General features: G+C 47.9%; 1 protein-coding gene across 1 annotated transcript in view; it reads right to left on the bottom strand.

Moving 5' to 3' along the window:
• LOC147463070 (uncharacterized) overlaps positions 1-20728 on the bottom strand; it is a 55357-nt gene that overhangs the window by 6661 nt on the left and 27968 nt on the right. The window contains exons 2-3 of the mRNA XM_086528005.1: positions 14778-15717; positions 14528-14694 (exon numbers count right to left, since the gene is read on the bottom strand). Coding sequence (XP_086384131.1) covers positions 14528-14694; positions 14778-15717 — 1107 coding nt within the window. The remainder of the gene's footprint in view (positions 1-14527; positions 14695-14777; positions 15718-20728) is intronic.

The following is a 20728-nucleotide window of genomic DNA, read 5'->3' as shown; positions in this document are numbered from 1 at the left end:
TGATGCACCTTGGATATGTCTCAATGAGGGGTTGCTCATGGCCACCAAGAGGTAGATCTGGGGCTGATTTGCACTCCTGACGTGAGAGGAACCAAGGGCTGAAATCTGGCTGCAAAAACGCAAATCTGGCACACAAAAACGCAGTAGATCTGTCGCGCAAAGCAAGGCTGAAAATGCAGATGATGATGATGCCAATGATGGACACCAATGGGAGCACTTGATGCGGCGAGGGAAGGAATGGCCGGCTCAATGGGCTGCCGAAGTATTGGGCTCTAGCTGAGGAGGTAGCATTATAAGATCCACCACGATCCCAGTGAGAAGATGGACTGAAAAGTGAAAACGCTAGGCTGAATGGTTGCTCCGTGCTGATGGCTCTATAATGGAAGCAAAAACGTCACGCTGCTGTTCTGCAAAACGCTCGCCTTCTGGCGATAACTCACCGTTTTGTGACCCATTCGACAAACGGACTAGACCGACATGTTCCTCTTCCTCTAATCTGTAATAAAATGCTTGTACAATCCATTTATGCAAGAGGGTTCCAAAACTGGAAAACCTAATCTAATGGACTCAATTCTTGCAAGCAGGCACACAAAATTGCCAATACTAATCCTCCTAGGATTCTAGACACTCCTATCTAGGGATAGGTGCAAAAATGGCTCTGGAAGTTGATGAAGTATGTCCACGTGGAACACAGAGCCATGTGTACGTGACATCTGAAAGGATGAGATGGCTACACAAGGATCTAGGTGCATCAAGAGTTCTAGAGTAGATAAGATGGCTAGATTGAATGATTGGAACACGGTGTTCAGTGTGAACTAAGTGTGTGATTTGTGAAATGCATGCTCTGTGAATGTATTGTCTTGTGGAGATTGTCATGGACATGGTTTGCTTGACATGTGAAAAAGGATATGAATCTAATAGTGATAAGATTTAGTAGAACAGGACATCCGGGTAGAGATCAGCACTGTCGGGATGTGATTGCTAAATAGATTACAATGATCATGATTTATATATGGGACCCTCGACGGAAATGTGATTGATCAATGACTGATGTCTTTGTGCAAGTGTTGGATGTGTGCAGTCTAGTGCATGGGTACATAGAGTCAGTGTCTACTGAAGAAAGTTTTTGGCCTTTGTCTCTTTTGCAGGCGTAATTGAGGAAAATTCTTTCAAGAGGGGGGTACATAACAAGTTTGTGACGTGGCATGCCCAATTTGAGGCACTGGGGAGTGTTTCCATACCCCGGCCTAGGTAGTATAGCATGCGAAGCACCTTTATTAATAAGGATCCATTTATTAATAAGTGACATCAACATTATTAAATTAGCCAAGTCCTGGGGTTCAAGGAAGCACTACTCGACCCAACATAAAACCCTATATAAGGCAGTCAGCCAAGAGGTCAGTCAGTACCCCCGTGGGGGTAGCAGCACAAGTACCCAATGTTTCCATCGAGCAACACCAAGCACTAGCATTTTGCCTCATAAACCTCAACGCCAAGAATCAGCACATAAGCCTAGCGTTTTTCAGCCCAAGTACCAGATCAGCCTAGCGCCAGCAGTTTTCAGCCCATTTCCATCGTGTCATCAACACCCTCAACATCAGCCATAGCAGATCAGGCAGTTGTTGCTGATCCCATCAGTTCCACTACTGCTTTGCATTTTCAGCAGATCCAAGCATCTACCGCAAGATCCCCATCAGCTTCTCAACATCTAGATCCATTGTATTAGCGTTTGTGCAATCTAAAGCAAATACCTCTCTATTACTAGAGAGGGGAGCCCTTGGAGGGGGGTTTGGTGTTAGTCTCCTTTCTCTCTCTCTTTCACCCACCACAGAACCTACATGTAATCTCATTTCATAATGCATAATCTACAGTTCCATTAGAGCGAGTCTACATTATGCCTCTCCTTCTCTCTTTGATTACACACACACACACACACTCTTTTTTTGTAAATCTGCTTTGATTAAATTACAAGTGGGAAACCTCAAAGCGAGGAAAACCCACGAAAAAGATCAAATACAAACAGAGGAACACAAAAGTGTTCTGTGATATGAAAGTGCTAAAAGCAAACATAGAAGAGTTGCAAGATTTCCAAGGATATGTCCCCAATGCCAAAGGCAATATGTAATGATTGCCTCAGCGAAATCTTGAATGAGGGAAAAGGATCCGCCTCATGCCGATGAAACATGTGCAAATTGCATTGGCGCCACAAAGACCATAGCGACCAGAACCTGACCCATGTGACGAAGATCGCAAATCGTTGAAGGGAATGCGAAAGAATGCCAAAAACCCAGAATCGTTTGTGGAGAACTACTGAGGGAAAACGAAGGTGCATACAAGCAGAGACGCACTCCAAGAAAGCCCTGGTGAAGTGACAATCCCGAAGCAGATGCTTGAAAGTCTCATCACCAGCCGAGCAACTGACACAATGAGAGGAACTAATGTGACGCGCCGCGAGGGTGCCAACCGGAAGAACTCCTAGCAAACAGCGCCAAAGAAAGAGACGGCAAGTGGGACTTCCAAATTGCAGTAAGAGCCTTTCTCCACCATTCATCAGATTTGTGTAAAGACCAAAGCACATTACAGTGATCAGCCAGCCAAGAGTCCTGCATAAGGGAAGTATAGATAATGCAGGCAGAAATCGCATCAAAATGAATGTCCCATAAATTCCAATCCTGCATTTGGCATCCACTAGCCAACGGTGGAATGGGGAGAAAAAGAGCCAGTATATGCTCCACCACACTCCAAATCTGTTGATAATGTAGGCCCAACCCAAAGCGTGTTGCTGCCTGAGAGAAAGTGAGCAAATTCCCAATTGAATCCACCACACCATCCACCATACGTATGCCCCGGCCAGAGAGGAAGTAAGCTTGGCGAAGCGACGGATCAACCAGAGTAAAAGAGAACACCCTACTCGAGTGAATACTTTGCAAACGCAGAGAATTTCCATTCTTTTGCTGCCTGCCATGCCAAGAGAGATGATCCGTGACAACTTTCCAAGCAGAAAAGCAAACTAGAGGTGATCGAGCAACAAGGAATATGACCGACCATCTTGCCAAACACAATCTCCCAAAGGGAAGTCTGCCAATGACCAAAGGTGGGAGTGATAACATGCTAACATAGATCTACGACCATAATTGTCCACGGTTGAGACTATTGTGCAAAAGTAGGCAATAGCATAGCCTTCCTTGCCAATGCGTGACGACGGAGGTCCAAAATATTCAACCCACAAAACGCTTGGGAGTGCAAAGTTTCTCCATTGCTAACATATGGAGGCCTTTTGTATGAACTAGTGCGCACAATATCTGACATAAGCAACGAGAGGCGAGAGCGAGGCCAGTGCAACAACAGCAAGTAAAACTGAACATATGCCATCATGATACTTTGGACAATACAAAGTCGAACATGTAACGGTCATGTAGACAGTTTTCAATCGTGCAATTTGACATTCAATCGTTGCATGACCAAGTCGATTTGTTGGGTATCAGTTACCTGCCGGTCAATAGGATATCCCAAATGTCTGACCACCACATGCGGATCCAAAAGATGATACCAGTTACAAACACCAAGAGGCAAGAGTTTGGATTTCCAAAAGTTAACCCTAAGCCCCGCTGGCAGACCAAAAATATCCATTGCCTGCATAATCTCTCGCACATCATCCTGATTACTGCAAGGCATGAACAACGAATCATCAACATAGGCCTGCCCTATAAAGTCATTGCCATTGGGTAATTTCAACTCGTGAAGACGACCAAGCGAAGTCAAGTGATCCACATACAGTAACAAGGGGCGAGTGGCAATGACATATAACAAAGCGCTAAGTGGACAACCCTGTCTAACAAAGCGCCTGAAGAAGTACTGTGAGCATGTAAGAAGTATACAACATTAGCCAACTTTGGACCAAATCCAAGGGCTTGCATTGTAGCGGCAATGAAATCCCATTGTACCGTATCAAACGCCTTTTCAATGTCTACCTGCATTACGAGAACATCCTGTTGTGTATACTTGGCATATTCCATTCCAATCAGTACATTAGCCAGATTATCCAAAATTTGGCGACAAGGATTTAAGCCATACTGCGTAGAATGGATACCTGTCATCAGAGGTTCCTTGACACAATTCACAATCATTTTAGCCAAGAGTTTATATATAACCGGCATAAGAGTAATCGGCTACCAATCCGAGAGCAGCTCATAAAAGCGCTTTTTTAGGCAACAACTTCAACAAACCCTCTTTCCAGAATATCGGCAAATTCTGTTTTGCCCACGCAACGTTCATCATGTAGAGTAATGGTTCTTTGAGAGGCTCCGAAAAGGAGAGAAAAAATTCCACAGTGAGACCATCCCAACCAAGCAAACACCATCGTCCAAGAGCAAGCAATGTCGTGTGCAATTCATTTTCAGTAAAATCAACCTCCATGGCTAAAGCATCCTGAGGTAAGATAATTGAATGCACTGTAGATAACAAGAGTTGGCGTGCATGAAGAACCTCAGCAGATGTCGCGGGGGGAGCGGCAAAAACATTCCTAAAATGGGAAACCATGGCATCCGCAAGCTCACGTTTTGAGGCTGTCCAATCGCTTGGTTGGATCATAACTCGCTTGAAAGTTTGAGGAGCCTTTGAATGCAAGTGTTTAAAACAACTGTTTTGAGACACATCCCTTATCCACAAACGCTTGACGGCGAGCACGAGTCTTCCATTTGTCCAATTCCCGTTGATCATCATGTTGCAAACACACCCGGGCCTGACAAAGAGCTATCGATTCACTTTCAGACAATAGAAGAGTGTCAGCTAAAAGTTGGAGCTGTTGATACACATGCTTGGCATCCTCAACATTACCACGTAATCGAAACATGTAATGCTTGCTATAATCCTGAATTATAGTCTGCACACGTGCAACAAAACGAACCCAAGCAATATCAGGATCATGATGCATTTGGGCGACCAAAGGGGGAATAACATCGTAAATCATCTCACTGAATGCTTCATGCGAAAGATATGCATTGTTGGTATGAAGTAGACGTTTCTTAGCAAGAGGCGGATCATAGTGTAGTTGCCCAAAGCGCAACAACATCACAAAAGGAGCATGATCAAATAAGAGCAAAGAATGGTCAATTCTCATTTCGCATATAAATTCATCAAATTGTTCCAAGTTGAGAACATACCACCAATCTAGTCTTGCACGATAAGCCAAATGAGCATTATGCTGAAATGTGTACCCCGAAACATTGAGATGCAAAAGAGTCCACAAGTCCAACATCTGTGTGCGTGCAACAAGATCTGTCCATGCCTGTAATTCCATACTCAGCATGTGCGAATGTCCTGTGGTATTATCTGATATAGCAGGTGCATTGTTAAAATCACCACAAAGCAACGCTTTTGAAAGCCATGGATAAGAAGACATCTCATGTCACAAAATAGCTCGCTGTCCCAAGGCCGTATGCGCATAGACCCCACCAAATTCATAAATTTGTTCATTGATCGTACATTGAACCACCATCTAGCGACTGGCTGGATCATTATAGGCCAGAATTGGCTACAATTCATGCCTAACCATAATCAAAATACCTAAAACCAGCATATGCTAATGTACATAGTGCCAAGTTAATCTCCACTTATTAGGGTTACATAACCCGTGCACATTATATGAAATGCATTTAACACAACTATGCATTCAAGAGATATGTACAGAGACAAAGGAAGGAAGGGACTCGATATGCCCATAAGCACATCAACATCAGCAGCCCGCGACTCAACTACAGCATTCTGCAGGCCTGTCTCCAAGGAAGCAAAGCCTACAGGTGTTGGAGAGGTCCCATGAACCATTGCATCTCTGTAAGAGTGCACCACCTTATTCCATGCATCTGCAAGAGTGTGATTATCATTACAACGAAGAAGTTTTTGCCTTGCAGATTTCACTTCAGGAGGCACATAATTGCAAGAAGAGAGTTGCGAGTCTTCTTGGAGGTCACCCAAGGAGATCCTTCCCCCAAATCCACATTTTTCCCCTTATTCTTGGTGTCATGAGCAGATACAGACTTTCCTTTACCCGGAAGATTTGGGGAGGCAGCAAGTTTGACCTTGCCTTATCCAAAGTGGAGCATCAGGCAACGTAGAGGCTGCAGTAGTGGTGGATCTAGGATTAGGGGCTTCTTTCTCATTAGAAACCACAAGCTGAAGGACACCCGAAGGAGGAGGTTGCAAAATAGGCTAAGGACATTCAAATCGCATATGTCCAAATATTCCACAACGAAAACATGAATTTGAAAATTTCCCCGTTTGAGCTTAAAAGGGCGCTTTCCAATGAGCGGGTCCCCCGAGTTGACAGTGATACCTTCAGGGGTGGGAACATCTGTATCCCAAAGCACACAAAAGTGATTTGTATTTGCATCAAGCTTGGGAGGACAAATCACTTTCCCCAAAAGAGAGGCAAGCATAGGAAGAAAGTGTCGTCAGGTATGTGGAAAGTCAACAATTTCCACCCATACAGGGCACTTATGACGGATGAGGCTTTGATAGTCCTTGGTAAGAGCCCATGGCAATACATGTGTCATCTGAGCACCAAAAAACAAAGGAGATAACTCCAGCAACATATTACGGGCATCACATTCATAGAATCCCTTGGCACCAAAGTAAACGCCTCAAACTGCCTGGCGCTTAAGAAGGAAGTCTGCCCACTGACCAACATCCTGCGCAGTAGGCATCTTGCCCGGAAAGAACAAAAGAACTGCATTTAAAGCGTATTGCACCATTGGGTCCATGAGACCTTGAACAAGAATGAGCACTTCAGATCCTGAAACCTGCTTGCGCTCGCTGCTGCCTACGCGCCCCCCCCCCCTTCGCCTGCTGCATTCGCGCCCCCCCCTTTCGCTGCTGCCTTCTCACCCCCTCCCCTGCTGCGCGTGGGTTGTTGCTGCCGCGCGCTTCTTGCTGCTTGTAGCAGCAGTTTTCAGCCAGCGCGCCCGCTCAGCCAATGCGCCCCCGCCCGCCCGCTGCCCTCACCCGCTGCTTTTTTCAGCTGCTTTTTTCAGCCAGCCCCCCCCCCCCCCCCGCGCCACTCATTTCGCTTTCAGCCTTTCTCTCCCCGAGGGTTTTCTTTCGATTCGCTCAGACAGTGCTGGTTTTCTAGGCAGTGCTCATCAGGGTTTGTTGCAGAGAAACTACTCTTTCCGACTCTTTTCCGTTTCTTCTCCGTCACAGCAGCAGACACAGATGGAGGCTCCAGCTCCGCCACAGAGGGACTCATCCGAAGCCCCCTCGCCCGACCCCGCTGAGCCTACCATTCGACTTGCTCTTTCACCGACAGAGCTAGCGAGCCTAGCCGCAAAGGTAGAGCGCTTGCAGGCGACTTCTGTCATCTGCAAGATTCTCGACACCCGACCCAGCAAAGGAGAGCTACGTGACCTTCTCCAGGCCCGCCTTCTTGCAGAGGTGGGCAAGATCTTAGACGTACAGATACTCGGACGAGGCTACTATCAAGTCAAGTTTGAGACCTCCAAGATGGCGTCCAAGGTCATCGCCATGAGTCCATTGACCATCAAAGCAGCTCGAGCCCACTTTCGATAGTGGAGACATGGTTTTGACCCTGCTTCAGATGTTCTGGTAGAGGAGGCAGACATCCCATCTCCGTCTGCTTTCCTGGTTTGCGAAGGGAGTACCTACCACTTTTGTCCAGGATAGGCTCAGCAATTGGGACTGTCCTGGAGACACCTCGCACGGCAGCCTCAGTAGCTGCCAAGGCGGCTAGCATTCCCTCAGTTCGCGTTCTGGTTAGGGACACTCACACGCTCCCGAAGGTCATTCTTCTGCCTCGGGTGAGTGGGGGTTGGTTTAGACAGAGCGTGGAGTATTCGGGCCTCCCGAACCAATGCTTCATTTGTCGACAGATGGGCCATCTTGCGAAGGCCTGTCCACGGAGGAGGCCTCGACCTACACCACAGACTCAGCCCCAGCCTGCAAGGGCTGGCCAGCAGCCACATACAGAGACACGACGCACACATGCAGAGCCACCCTCTGAGCCTGGGGCTCCAACGGAGGAGGGATGGCAGCAGGTCCGTGGTCGACGACGGCAGGGGCCACAGCGACAGCCTGGCACTCAAAGTGGTCCTCCGGCGCCTGCCCAGCAGCAGTGGGTTCCCACGGGGAACCGTTTCGGTCCTCTTGATCAAGATGAGGTCCCTGCTCCAGCCTCCACCTCAGCTTCACCGTCGACAACCCCTCCCCCCCCAGAGTTCCCCCCCTCCTCATCATCCTCCCCCCCGCCCTTCTTCTCCACCTCTTCCCCCTGCTCCTACTCCCCCCCCCCCCTCCCGCTCCACTTCCACAGTCGACCCAGGGGGGCAGGGCCATCTCTGGTTGCTAGGAGATCTCTTGGCAACGAATTTGCCACGAGTCGCTTGACGAGAGAGGGACAACCTTTCTTGCGACTCCCTCTAGACGTCTCCCTTTGCAGCTATCCCTCGTGGTCTGACGAGCATCGACATCCGGCGCCGATGGGACTTCTTCGACTACGACTTTACTCATTTTCTCGGCGACTCCTCAGCATACCATGAGGCAGCCTGCTTCAGGGTCCATGTTCTTTTCCTTGTAGCTAGGGGGATAGAGGCCTTGGACTCAGCGGTTGGCTTCTCTTTTCCCCTCTGCGGTAGGGACCAGACTGAGTGGACTCTCGCCTCAGTGTTGGGGTGGTTGCACACACAGGTCCTAGAGTTCTCTCACCAAATGGGAGAACTAGGAGTTACAGACATGCTTCAGACTTTGTGGCCATTGGCCAAGTTTGCGGTGACCCCTCCAGATACAGTAGGATGTAGACACATTGTGGTTTACTTCTTTGCCGATACACAGTGCTTGCCATGCTATGTACACATTCATGAGGACTCCTGGACAGAGGAGGTTGCTTTACGTACGGATCACTCTACTTGGGCTCGGGCCAGGCACTCGTTCCAAGCGAGCCTCGAAGATAGCCCGTTTAGCTGCTGCGGCAACATCTGTTCTCTCTCGCTCCCCATGAGGATCGTCTCATGGAACGTACAGGGACTTGCTGGGCCCCAATTTTAGCATCGGCAGGGCCAACTGCGTCAAGAGCTTCAGCGCTGCCTTGTGGGAGGAGAGATTGATTTCCTTATGCTATAGGAGCACCATCTGTGTGAGGGCATCCAGAGTGGGGTATGTATGACTATTGCGGACTCTTTGCAGCAGGCCATTGTGGGCAGAGGGATTATTGTGCCAGGCAGGGCTCAGTGGATCACTATGCAGGTTCAGGGTTGCCTTGTGGGCTTCCTCAACATCTATGCGTCCAATGTGGCAAGTGCACGAGCAGAGTTTTGGTCACAGATAGTTGAGTCTCAGCCGCAGGCAGAACACTGGTGCATAGGGGGGGACTTCAACATGTTGGAGGACCCTTTTGACAGGATTGGTGGTAGCCATGCTATTGTGCATGGAGTTGAGCTGGCAGCTTGGGAGAGGTTTTGTATGACTCTGAGGGTATCGGATGTGTGGCAGCACTTTAATTTTGTGAGGCCCCCAGACAGCCTAGCCTTCTCTCGTTCGGACCGCAGAGTGGGAGGAGTGAATCTATCTCGGATGGATCGCTTCTACACTAGTGACCATTTCAGTGACTTGGGTGGGACAATTGGCATTCTGGCAGGGACTTCCTTCTCGGACCATGCACCAGTGATCCTCACAGTGGCAGACAGGCAGAGGAGGGGGAGCACGATGCTTCGCATCCGAGAGAGGGTCTTGCTGGAGTCAGGACTCTACACTCAGAGAGAGAGTTGAGACTCTCTCGACAAAGAGCTTAGACATGCAGGAGTCTCCTGCTGACAGAGTGGCCTCAGGACTAGCTCAGATTAGTCGTTTCTTTCTCCAAGAGTCTTTGGCTCGCCTGGCTGCAGTGAGAGAGGAGGAGCAGCGTCTTAGACGGGGCATTGCTTCGCTGCAGAGGATGCAGGAGCAGCATCCAGACAGTCCTTGGTTGGAGGAGCAGCTACAGCAGGCTCGCTTGTTAGCACAGAGGAGCGGCGACATGAGTTTGCTTTCCATCGACAAGCATCTCAGTAGACATAGGTGGGCGACAGAGTGACTGGTGCTTTCTTCGAGGTAGTGGGACCTCGGCATTCGCATGCCAAGGTCAGTCAGTTGAGGAGGCCCGATGAGTCAGTTGCTTCTGAGCCAGAGGACATGCGTGCAGTTGCTACTGACTTTTACCGTGAGTGACTGGTGCTTTCTTCGAGGCAGTGGGACCTCGGCATTCGCATGCCAAGGTCAGTCAGTTGAGGAGGCCCGATGAGTCAGTTGCTTCTGAGCCAGAGGACATGCGTGCAGTTGCTACTGACTTTTACCGTGAGTTATTGTCTGCAGAGCCTCAGTCAGAGCGTCAGGATGCTTGCAGGGAGCAGGTGTGGGCACAGATGCCTTGCCTTCTGACTGAGGAGATGCATCATCATGTGTCAAAGGCTTGAGCTGCCACTTCAGCTTGAGGAGCTGCACACGGCTCTTAGTGCACTCCCCCGTGGTAGCTGTTCAGGAGAGGATGGATTGACTCCCAAGTTTTTCTTGGAGTACTCGGACTTGCTTGGCCCAGATCTCTGTAGTGCTTTTCAGTACATCTTGCACACAAGAGTGATGCCTGACAGCATGAGTGAGGGTCTAATTTACCTCATTCCCAAGTAGGGTGGCTCCTTGGATGAGATTCGACAGTGGTGCCCCATCACTATCCTCAACTCAACCTACAAAATTCTTACCAAGGCTCTGAGTTTGAGGATCTAGCCACTTCTAGAGAGCCTTATACATGAGACTTAGACAGATTTTGTCAAGGAGCGCAGTATCCTTGACAACATCTTTACTTTTTGGGAGGCTTTAGCCCTAGCACGGCTCCATAGTGAGGACTTGGTGATTCTTCTTCTCGATTTTGAGAAGGCATACGACAGAGTTGACTGGGACTTTCTAGAGGGCACTCTACGCAGGATGGGCTTCTCAGATGCTTGGATCAAAGGGGTGTCAGCTTTGTACAGAGAGGCACACAGTCAGGTTCTCTTGGCAGGAGGCAGAGCTGATCGGTTCATGCTCACACGTTCGGTCAGACAGGGCTGTCCTCTTGCCCCCTTCCTCTTTCTATTCTATGTTGAGGCGATGAGCAGGTTTTTGGTGTTGCAGCAGGTTGGTCTACGGGGCTTAGCACTCCCTATTCGGGGAGATGAGCTAATGGATGCTGAGTTTGCTGACAACTCAGCCTTGTACTTAGATGGCCAGGAGACCAACCTTCACAGGTGTGAGCAGGCTCTTGAGACCTTTTGTTGTGCATCGTGCACTGATCAACTGGAGAAAGACTGGGGCTTTCTCGGTTGGTAGTGCTCATGTTCCCGACTAGACGCCAGGTGAGGGTTTCAGGTGGATTCCCCCAGGGACTGCAGTTCGGTACTTGGGTTGTCAGGTTGGTTTGGACTTGTCTCCCGAGCAGCAGATTGCTCCCCTCCTCCTGTCCATCAGGGGGAAGTTGTTACATTGGAGCTCAGCACGTCTGTCTTTGGCTGGCAGAGTTGTAGTGGCCAACCAGGTGTTGTTGGCTGGTACATCACTTCTTGCTGGATCTTCTCGAGTTCTTGTATCAGCCAAGTAGAGCGGCTGATCAGGAATTTCCTTTGGTCAGGGCGAGACACTTTGACTGCCCGAGCCAAAGTGGCTTGGCAGGTCATCACTCTTCCTTGTTCACAGGGAGGGCTTGGGATCATTGACCCAGCACAGCACAGCAGAGCCCTTCTTGGGAAGTTCATCGTCCGAGGTCTTCTTCCAGGCGAGGAGCCCTGGAAGGAGCTCTTGTTACAGCGGCTTTGTGCTAGGGTGCCTCAGGCAGGAGGCCCCTGGCAACCTTCGACCAGATGGATCTTCACACAGATGCATCGAGTTCGTTTGAGCAGGAGACTGGAGGATCGCTTTGCTGTGGGGAGCACTTGCAGCGAGGCCTGGAGCAGCGCCAGCCTACTTGCACGGAGGAGCGCCTACGACAACCACTTGTTTGGAACCCCATGGTTAGCACTCAGAGAGGGCACTTAGTTGGTAGTCGGCCTCATGTTTCCTGGGGTTCCATGGCGGGGTCCAACACGCTCTTTAGGTGACTGGTTACAGTTTTCAGGCTTGTTAGAGGAGCTACAGGGCTTTCAGCTGCTGCAGGGCATGAGAAGGATGCAAAGCATGTGTCAGGACATTTCAGAGGCAGTACCGGCTGAGTGGCTCACGCCTCTCGAGTCAGCAACGCCCAGATGGATGGGAGCCTTCACACGACTGGAGGTTCTCATCTCTGTTCGGGCTTGCTCAGAGTCTGTTCCCTCCCTGTTTTTCGAGCTACAGGGAGAGGGATGCTTACAGCGAGTTGCAGTAGAGGCCCCACAGGTGGCAGAGTGCTGCTTTCAGAGGATCCGAGTGGTGGGCATCTATGGGAGGACTTGTATCATCGATCCTGACCCAGCAGCTCTTGAGACTCGACATTGGAGGTTGTGGGCCTGGGACTCGGGAGTGTTGTCCACTGGCACGAGTACAATGGGACCCTGGTGAGTGGCTCTGGAGGGACCCTTTCTCTTTTGCAGACCACCCAGGTGTCCCTTTCTTTCAATACACTGTTCGACTGGGACGTCACATACTGGCAGCACAGAGAGAGGCTCGCCCCGCTGCAGCACCTCATTGGCAAGAGGAGGGTCTCACAGCTGAGTTTTTGGCAGCTTTTTGGGAGAGGTTATGGGACTCCAGATAGCCGAGGCGAGTCACTTTGTTTCAGTGGCTGGTCGCACACAGAGCTACAGCAGTTGGGAGTTGGCTCGTGCATAGTGGTCTCTCGGCCGCATGTACAGCTTGTGGCCACCTTGTAGAGAGTCAGCGTCATTGTCTTTGGGACTTCCCTTTGGCACAGCAGGTGTGGCTTCGTGTTCTTCGGCTGATGCCTGCTCTTTCCACGGCTCGGCAGTACACTTGGGGGGAAGCGGCTTGGTCCACTCTCACGGGCCCGGCACTTCAGTTTGAGCTATCTTCCACCAGCAGGATGATAGTGATGCAGGGGGGACTGCCTACACTCCAGCCTGCCACCACAGAGCTTACTCCACAGAAGTGGTGCAGTGAGAGAGAGGAGTGTTGGGAGCTCATCAGTGGCCTGACACTCTGGTTCATCTGGCAGGCCCGCTGTTTCCGCATCTTTGAGGTTCGCCCTGTACCACCAGCAGAGACTGTTCGCGATCTTTGGCTAGAGCTGATCCACACTCTTAGAGGACAGCTAGAGAGACTCCAGGGCAGTTCCGACCGCATGCGGGAGCGTAGAGAGGCCTTCCTTCGGCTCTGGCGTCCTGGGCCTTTTTTCACCATGGTCCAAGGAGTACTCAGATGGCACTACCGTCCACCTGTGTGGCTTTTCCCTCCTCCCATTTCTTGATTTAGCCCCATTGTACATATGCTGTTTTTTCATTGGGAGAGTCTCCCCTTCATGGTTGTTGTAGCCCTCTCTCGAAGAGGTGGTTGTAGCCCTGTGAGCAGTTTCATTAGCTAATAGAAGGATCTTTTTCTCGGAAAAAAAAAGAATGAGCACTTCGGTGGTGGGTTCGTGCCCCTCCCAAGCATTCTGCGCACCTTCAAAATCCTCTAATAAATAGGCTCGAATTTCACCCATTTTCAAAGACTCAGGTGCCATCTGTGTCCTGCGTTTGTAGGAGCTGATAAACAGTGTATTGGAATCTGACATGCACTGAGAACCTTGCGATTATATACTCACACACTACTATATACCAATTTACTGTAAAAACTCAAACAAATCAAGCTTTGTACACCTGCCACAGTTCTGCAGTAGAAATCCCCTTTCTGTACAAATGCTAGCAAACTAAAAGCAAACACTGTAAAAACCTTAGCAGGCTAACTTGAAGTCTTAGTGACTGAAATCTGGCACACGAATCTAATCACCTGACAGAGACGCTTCAGAGCAAGGGAAGAGGCTCGCAGGTAATCTGTACAGCACTCACACACACACACACACACACCAAAGCTGCCCAGCAGCAGAGAACAGAGAATCGCTACACGCACACATGCAGACCTGCTTACTGCCCAATGCTGCAGAGGGCGAGAGCACAGGGCAGGCGACCACCAGAGCAAACGAGCGTGCAGGGGTAACAAGGCGCACAGGGAAGAGGCTCTTGCAGGGGACTCAGTCGCGCAGAGCAGATTCGCTTCTCTCTCTCTCACACACACACACAATGACCATCTCTCTAATCCACCCTAACAGATTCATCTCTAAAGGCAAGTGCAAGTTATAGATTCATGGTAGTCATCCACACAACAATATAACAATCAGCTTCGTCATAAGCGTTTGTGCACCAAGAAAACAAAGTCTGAGATAGATGTCTCACACAGTGCACCTAACTTCTCAAGATTGTGTTCACCTAAAGTAGCCATGCTTTCCTACAAAAATGCTTCCCAGTATGGTTGCCATATGGAAAATGCAACCACCTACACAAGTTTGAAGAGATTGCTAACAAGCAGTGTATAAAATGCAACTTACGGTATAACTTGCAGCAGCTCCTCTGCCCGGATCTTCTCTTTGAAGCTTCCACATAGTGAAACCAATGATTTGAACTTTTTGCAGACAGTTTCTGACATGAAAGGCCTTCGATTCTCAAATAAAATTGTCATCTCCTTCATCAAAGGGCGTTTAAGCTCTTCTATTGCCTACAACAGGTAGCACTCTGCGGCTCAGGATTATGTCATAAATAAGAAAATACCAATTTTTCTGCAATAATGCTGAAAAAAACCTGATCCTTCATAAAGTGGGCTGTGCTCTTGAACTTGAGTACCAGATCTTCACTGCTCATATTGACCACGGTAGAAGCAGCACCATTGCTAACTTCAGAGACCAATGCTATAAGCGCTGTTGTATCCAAATTCACAATATTTTGCATTGGAACAAAAGAGGGAGTTGGAAAAGGAGCTTGCTTTTGATCAAAAAATTGAGAGTGTCTGCATATTATTGCCAAGCAAGAGCAAAACAAGTTATCACATGCTCCACTATGGGAATCGATGCCTTCATGCTGATGAATGCCCTCATGCTGCTCGTTGACTGCAGGAAATGTATCTCCTTGGCTCTCAACTATTGAAATTGAATTTTGCACACCAAAGCCTCCACGTTGTGACAATACAGGTTCATCCAATTGACTATTAATGTCAACCTGAAACGTGATACAGCTATCCAAATAAGCCCGCTCCGCAGACACGTGTATGCATACCCAGTCCCCATCATCTTCCTCAATTAACCTGCTTCTAAATTTTAAGTGGGAGTCTTCAAAGGCATTGGCATGGTTCAAATTTGGCTCCTCGAACAAATAAATACGCGAAGCACCAATAGCTCCTTCAAAGCCTTCTAGTACGTTTCCTGGTACACCTCTTGCAAAGCAAAACAACACCGCTGATGGTCGCAACACATTAAGTAACTGAGCTACAGTAGCAAGTTGCTGTACTCGAAAATTCCAGCTTTTCACTTGACTGCTTTCAACAGACCAATATAAATACTTGGGATTTCTGTCCGATACTACGATCCAGACCGGCTTTACATGGAAAGTGCAGACTACATCTACATGAGCTTCTATTGTTCTTCCAGAAGATGTCACCCTGAATGTGTGTAAGACAGCGGACACAGCATCAATATGAGGGTGCTGCAAGACTTGCACAACTGCCTCAAGGTATCCTAGATTTGTGCTGCAGAAGAAGGTGATGTCAGCTTCATTAAAGACATTACAGTACAACAGCACTTAAGACCAACCCCATGAGGTTTTACGATGCCCAATTCAAGTTATGGTAGAATTCAGCTATCTGAGAGACTTTGTGCACTTCATCTGTTCAAAAGATAAGACTTGCATTTCTGCATGATCGGAAGGTCTGCAAAGAAGATACAACATGGGCCTTGACGAGTCGTGTGCTACCGATTCACTTAAGAGACAAAAATTGCATTTATCAAATGATGATTCCCCAAAGATCACATCAAGACAGGATTCCATACAATGGCACAAGGCCAAGAAAAGGTTGTAGATTGCGCATGCACGCCTCTCTATGTGTGTGTGCGCGCGTGCACTACTGTCTACTTGCTCTATGTTGCAGCATAATGATGAGAGGAAATTGGCTAAATGGCAGATGAGCTTGCCAACAGGCTTTTGCAGATAAAGGTGGCGCTTCTAAGCAGTTTTTCAAGCATCTGCGTCATTCTAGGCAGTCTCGGGCTATCAAGAGAATTAAACTTTCATCGGGGGGGTGGACTTCCTCCTTGCCCAAGCTTGCTCAGGCTCTGCATTCTCATTATGGCAAGATATTTGAGGCTCCTTTACCTCCTACGCAAGAAGCTTGCCATGCACGTCGCCTGTTTCTATCACAAGTTACTCCCATTGTTTCAATGCACCGGGCTCAGGACTTGGAAGTTATTTTTACTGAGTCGGAATTGTATGCCAGCTTGCTTGATTTGGGTCGTTGGAAAGCTCGTGGTTGGGATGGTCTTACTGCGGAATTCTTCATGTCTTTCTGGGATGACTTGAAGGTGCCATTGTTGGTAATGATGAGTACGGCCTGGGAGCCATAGTAGTTGCCCTCCTCTTGGAAAGAAGGCTTACTCAAGTTGACACCCAAGCAAGCACTATGTGAAGAGTTCTCTGATTGGAGACCAATTACACTCATGCCTATGGTATATAAATTGATGGCTAAAATGCTTGTCAATCGCCTGAAGGGCTTTCTGCATGAAGGCCTACATCAATCTCAATATGGCTTCATTCCGCACTGTCAAATTACTGATAACTTGGCGAATGTCATCATCGGCATGGAATACGCGAAATACTCTCAACGGGATGTATTGGTCATGCACATGACATTGAAAAGGCTTTTGATACAGTTCTTTGGGACTACATTGCAGACACTATGAAGCAATTGGGAATTGGGCCTAAGCTATCCCACGTGGTGTTTTTCTTGTATGCGCATAACTCTTCTATGGGATGGTTGAATGGATTTCTCACAGACCCTTGGCCTTTGGGACGCTCGGTAAGGCAAGGGTGTCACCCCTTGCTTATGTATTTGGATTTCTTGACTTCCATGGCCTCGTTCTTCCTTCTGGGCAGCATTTTGTTGGCCAAGCCTATGCAGATGACTCCTTGTTCATGCCTCATAATCACTATGATGATGGTCGACAACAGGTTGACAAGTGCACAAAGCAGATGCTTCAGTTCGCTAAAGATCTCCAGTTTGCAAAATTTTTGACTCAGCAATCCATGGCTGAAGTGCATACTCAGTGGGCAGAAAGCCACCAACCCACCAATCAAGAAACCTCCTACTCCGAGGATGTTTACAGAAGAAGAACTTCAAGAGGTGGTTTAGACCCATATCAGTCAGCTTTTGGACACGAAGAATCAATCAAAAAAGCAATTGAAGAAGCGCAAGAAGGGGACTGACTACCCTGGTTACTTGGACCGTCAATCTTCTTTTGCATCTCCAAGAAAGCAGAAGAAGCGCGTCCATTTTGAAGGCCTTCCCAGTTCTTCTTCCTCTTCTTCTAGCTCTTCCAACTCGAGTGAGGAGGACAGAAAGGGCAAGAAGCGAAGAAAAAAGCAAAGCTTCGGAAAGAACAAGAAAAAGGCAAAGAAACTCAGATTCCGACCAGTTTCTGATAGCTCTACGGAGGAGTCATCCTCTGATAGTTCGGACTCCGACAACCACATGTTTTATGCGAAGAAGCAGCACTTCTACAGAGCCAACCAATACGACTTCCTCGAAGATAAGAGCAAGAAGACTAGGAATCCAAAGAGGGTGGACAGTCAATAAAATTTGAATCCTTTTTTGGATTCCGAGATGTTTCGAGGGCTTTGGCCTTCATCCAACAGTTTGACATAGCCTTCTCTGAAGGGCAATACACAGAGCACTTGTAACAAGGCGGGTGGGGCACCACGTGCCAATAGAAAAGAACAGACTGAAGAGACTTTTAGCACTTCAATAACAACTGAACTGAAAGAGAGAGACGACACGCGATGTCACAAAAAAAATACGGAAGCGTAAACTGACGTTTAATTGCACTTCAAATACTCAAGAGAATTAGAGGAAGAGAGAAAACTTGACACTCCATTGGGGACCAAAAGATGGGCTGGTCCCCCCCCATAAAGAGAATATCTTTATTACTAAGGGAGAATCTTTACAAGCACAGGAACGTGGAATACGCCCGTCCTCTATTCTTTCTTCTGTTCTGTTCTGACTACTGACTGAGAAAGTGTTTCCACTTTCTTTCTACTTAGGGGATTTCCCCTCTTCTGCGAGACTGGTTGGAAGCTCTCGAAAAGAGAGTATCTTCCAAAACAGCTCATCGGAAGCTCTCACAGAGGAGAGTCCATCTTCCGTTATGTGTTGCCTTCATGCTCATTCATTCATGCATCGAACACAAAAGAGAAACAAGCAAAATGCACACGCACATGCTTGCTGTAATTTTCTGCACATAACCTGAAATTCTTGTCTGTGCACACCCCTACGCCGAAACAGAGGTCTTCTTCGCGATGGAATCGCGCCAAACTTGATGTAGACTTAGGATAAGGAGAGAGAAGAGAATTTCTATGGCTGATCTGCTGAAAACAGCCCTAATCAAGGTGATTAGGGGCTGAAAACAGAGAATTACAGCAGCCGCACTCTGCTAAGAGAGCGTCCACGGCAGCTTCTCGAGATGAAACTTCACCAGAAGGTGTCTATGACTGTGAGATCCCTTGTTCTTGGCAATGGGAGCACAAGGCTACCACATATGTCGCAAGGGGCTGTTCTCAAGCTTCAATGGAGAGCTCCACCGCGTAGAGCACGCTCACATTTGGGGGGGGGGGGGGGTAGGTGCACTGCCAGCCCTGAAAATGGGGGAGGGGGGGCTCCTAAATAGCCATCAGGGAGAGGGGACGCTAGGAAGAGAGAGAGGGTGAGAGTGAGAGTGAGAGAGAGTTAGTTTGCATTGGTAAGTGTGCCACTTGGCACACTTACTTTAAAAACTTAAAAACCATTCAACTTTTGACTTTAAAAACTTCTAGCTCATTAATTAAAAATGTGCAACTAACTAACAAATGCTACCAATGATTCTTTTATGAGAACACCAAAGGTCTGCCGGTGCAATGCCGCACTGGCACTGCACCGCCTTTACCTGTTCACACTTGTCCGGCCGCCTGCCCGGGCACGGACCGTTAAATTTAATTTAACGAAACTTACCCTAAGGCTTTATTAGCTTTATTAGCCTTAGGGTCACTGTTCTAAGGACCCCATCTCATTCATGTGCTTGTATTGACGCGCGCATTTTTCCTGAGCCTAAAATCTGAGGCTACTGCTTACCCCTTTCTGAAGACCCGATTTCCCAATCACTAGGGCTTCAGGGTAATTTCTGCTAAGGTCCCTCTGAGGTGTTGTGGCCCGCATTTAGGCTCACCTGAGGCCTTAGAACTGCTAGGCCTATTCTGGTGTACACACAACTAATTAGATGATTCTGTTCTCGTAAATAAATTAATTATTTACAAAGTCTGACTTAGTTACATCCCTCTTGGTTCTAAACAGTTGACCTCAACTGTAGAGCGTCAACATAACTGTGCAAGATGTCAGGGTAGTCCTTAAGATCGGACTCGGTCATCCACTTTGCATCTAAAGGAGTGTAATTCTTGAACTTGACTAAATACTTTCGATGTAGACTCCCCGACTTGAGTTGTCTCTCCGAGTGGTGTATTATCTGTTCAGGTTGAAGGATTTCCTCAGTCTCTTCGACTTCTGGAGGATCTTCTTGTACGGGCGCCACTAGAGGAGGTCCAACATATGGTCGGAGGAGACTGACATGAAAAGCATTGTGGATGCGCCAGTTAGAAGGCAAATCCAATCTGAAAGTCACATCATTGACTTTATCTGTAATTTTGAAAGGGCCGTAAAATCTATGGGAAAGTTTGACAACTTTCCCTTTGTCGACCCGCTTTTTCAATCTAGCTTTCTTAAACCGAAGCAAGACATATTGTCCTTTTTCAAGATTGAGATTCGCTTGCTTTACTTGTTGATGGGCAATATCAATATTGCGCACAAATTCATCTGCGGCGAAGATGTTTTCTTTGGTCACCATAATAGGAAGTAAGAGTGGCTTCCCATAAATAATTTCGAAAGGGGCTTTACCAGTTGAGGAATGTATGGTATTATTATACGCAAACTCAACTATTGGTAAGTACTGTTCCCATTCGGATTGTCGTTCCGAAACATAGCACTTGAGGAGATCTAAAACAGTGGCATTAGCGATTTCGCTTTGACCATCTGTTTGAGGATGATAAGCTGATGAAAAATCAAGCTTAGTTCCCAAGTTTTCGAACAATGCCTGCCAAAATAGACTAGTCATGCGGGGATCTCTGTCGCTCACAATAGTCTTTGGCAATCCATGGTGTTTAAAAATCTGAGCTAGAAATATTCTAGCCATGTGATCAGCTTTGATCGTCTTCTTTACTGGAAGAAAATGGGCTTGCTTAATGAATCTGTCTACTATAGTCCAGATTGCATCATTTCCATTCTTGGATCGAGGAAGATCCGTAATAAAATCCATGGCAATACTTTCCCATGGCGTGTTAGGCACAGGGAGCGGCTGAAGCTTGCCATAAACTTTATGTCTGTCATATTTTACCTTTTGGCAGACTAAACACTCACGTACATGTTTTTCAATGTCCGCACGGAGTGTTGGCCAAAGAAATACCTT

Source organism: Adiantum capillus-veneris, chromosome 2, assembly GCF_014529385.1.
Source record: "Adiantum capillus-veneris isolate H3 chromosome 2, ASM1452938v2, whole genome shotgun sequence".
In the NCBI taxonomy this organism is placed as follows: Eukaryota; Viridiplantae; Streptophyta; class Polypodiopsida; order Polypodiales; family Pteridaceae; genus Adiantum; species Adiantum capillus-veneris.
Note: the sequence above shows the minus strand (reverse complement) of the source record. Positions and strands in the feature narration are given on the sequence as shown.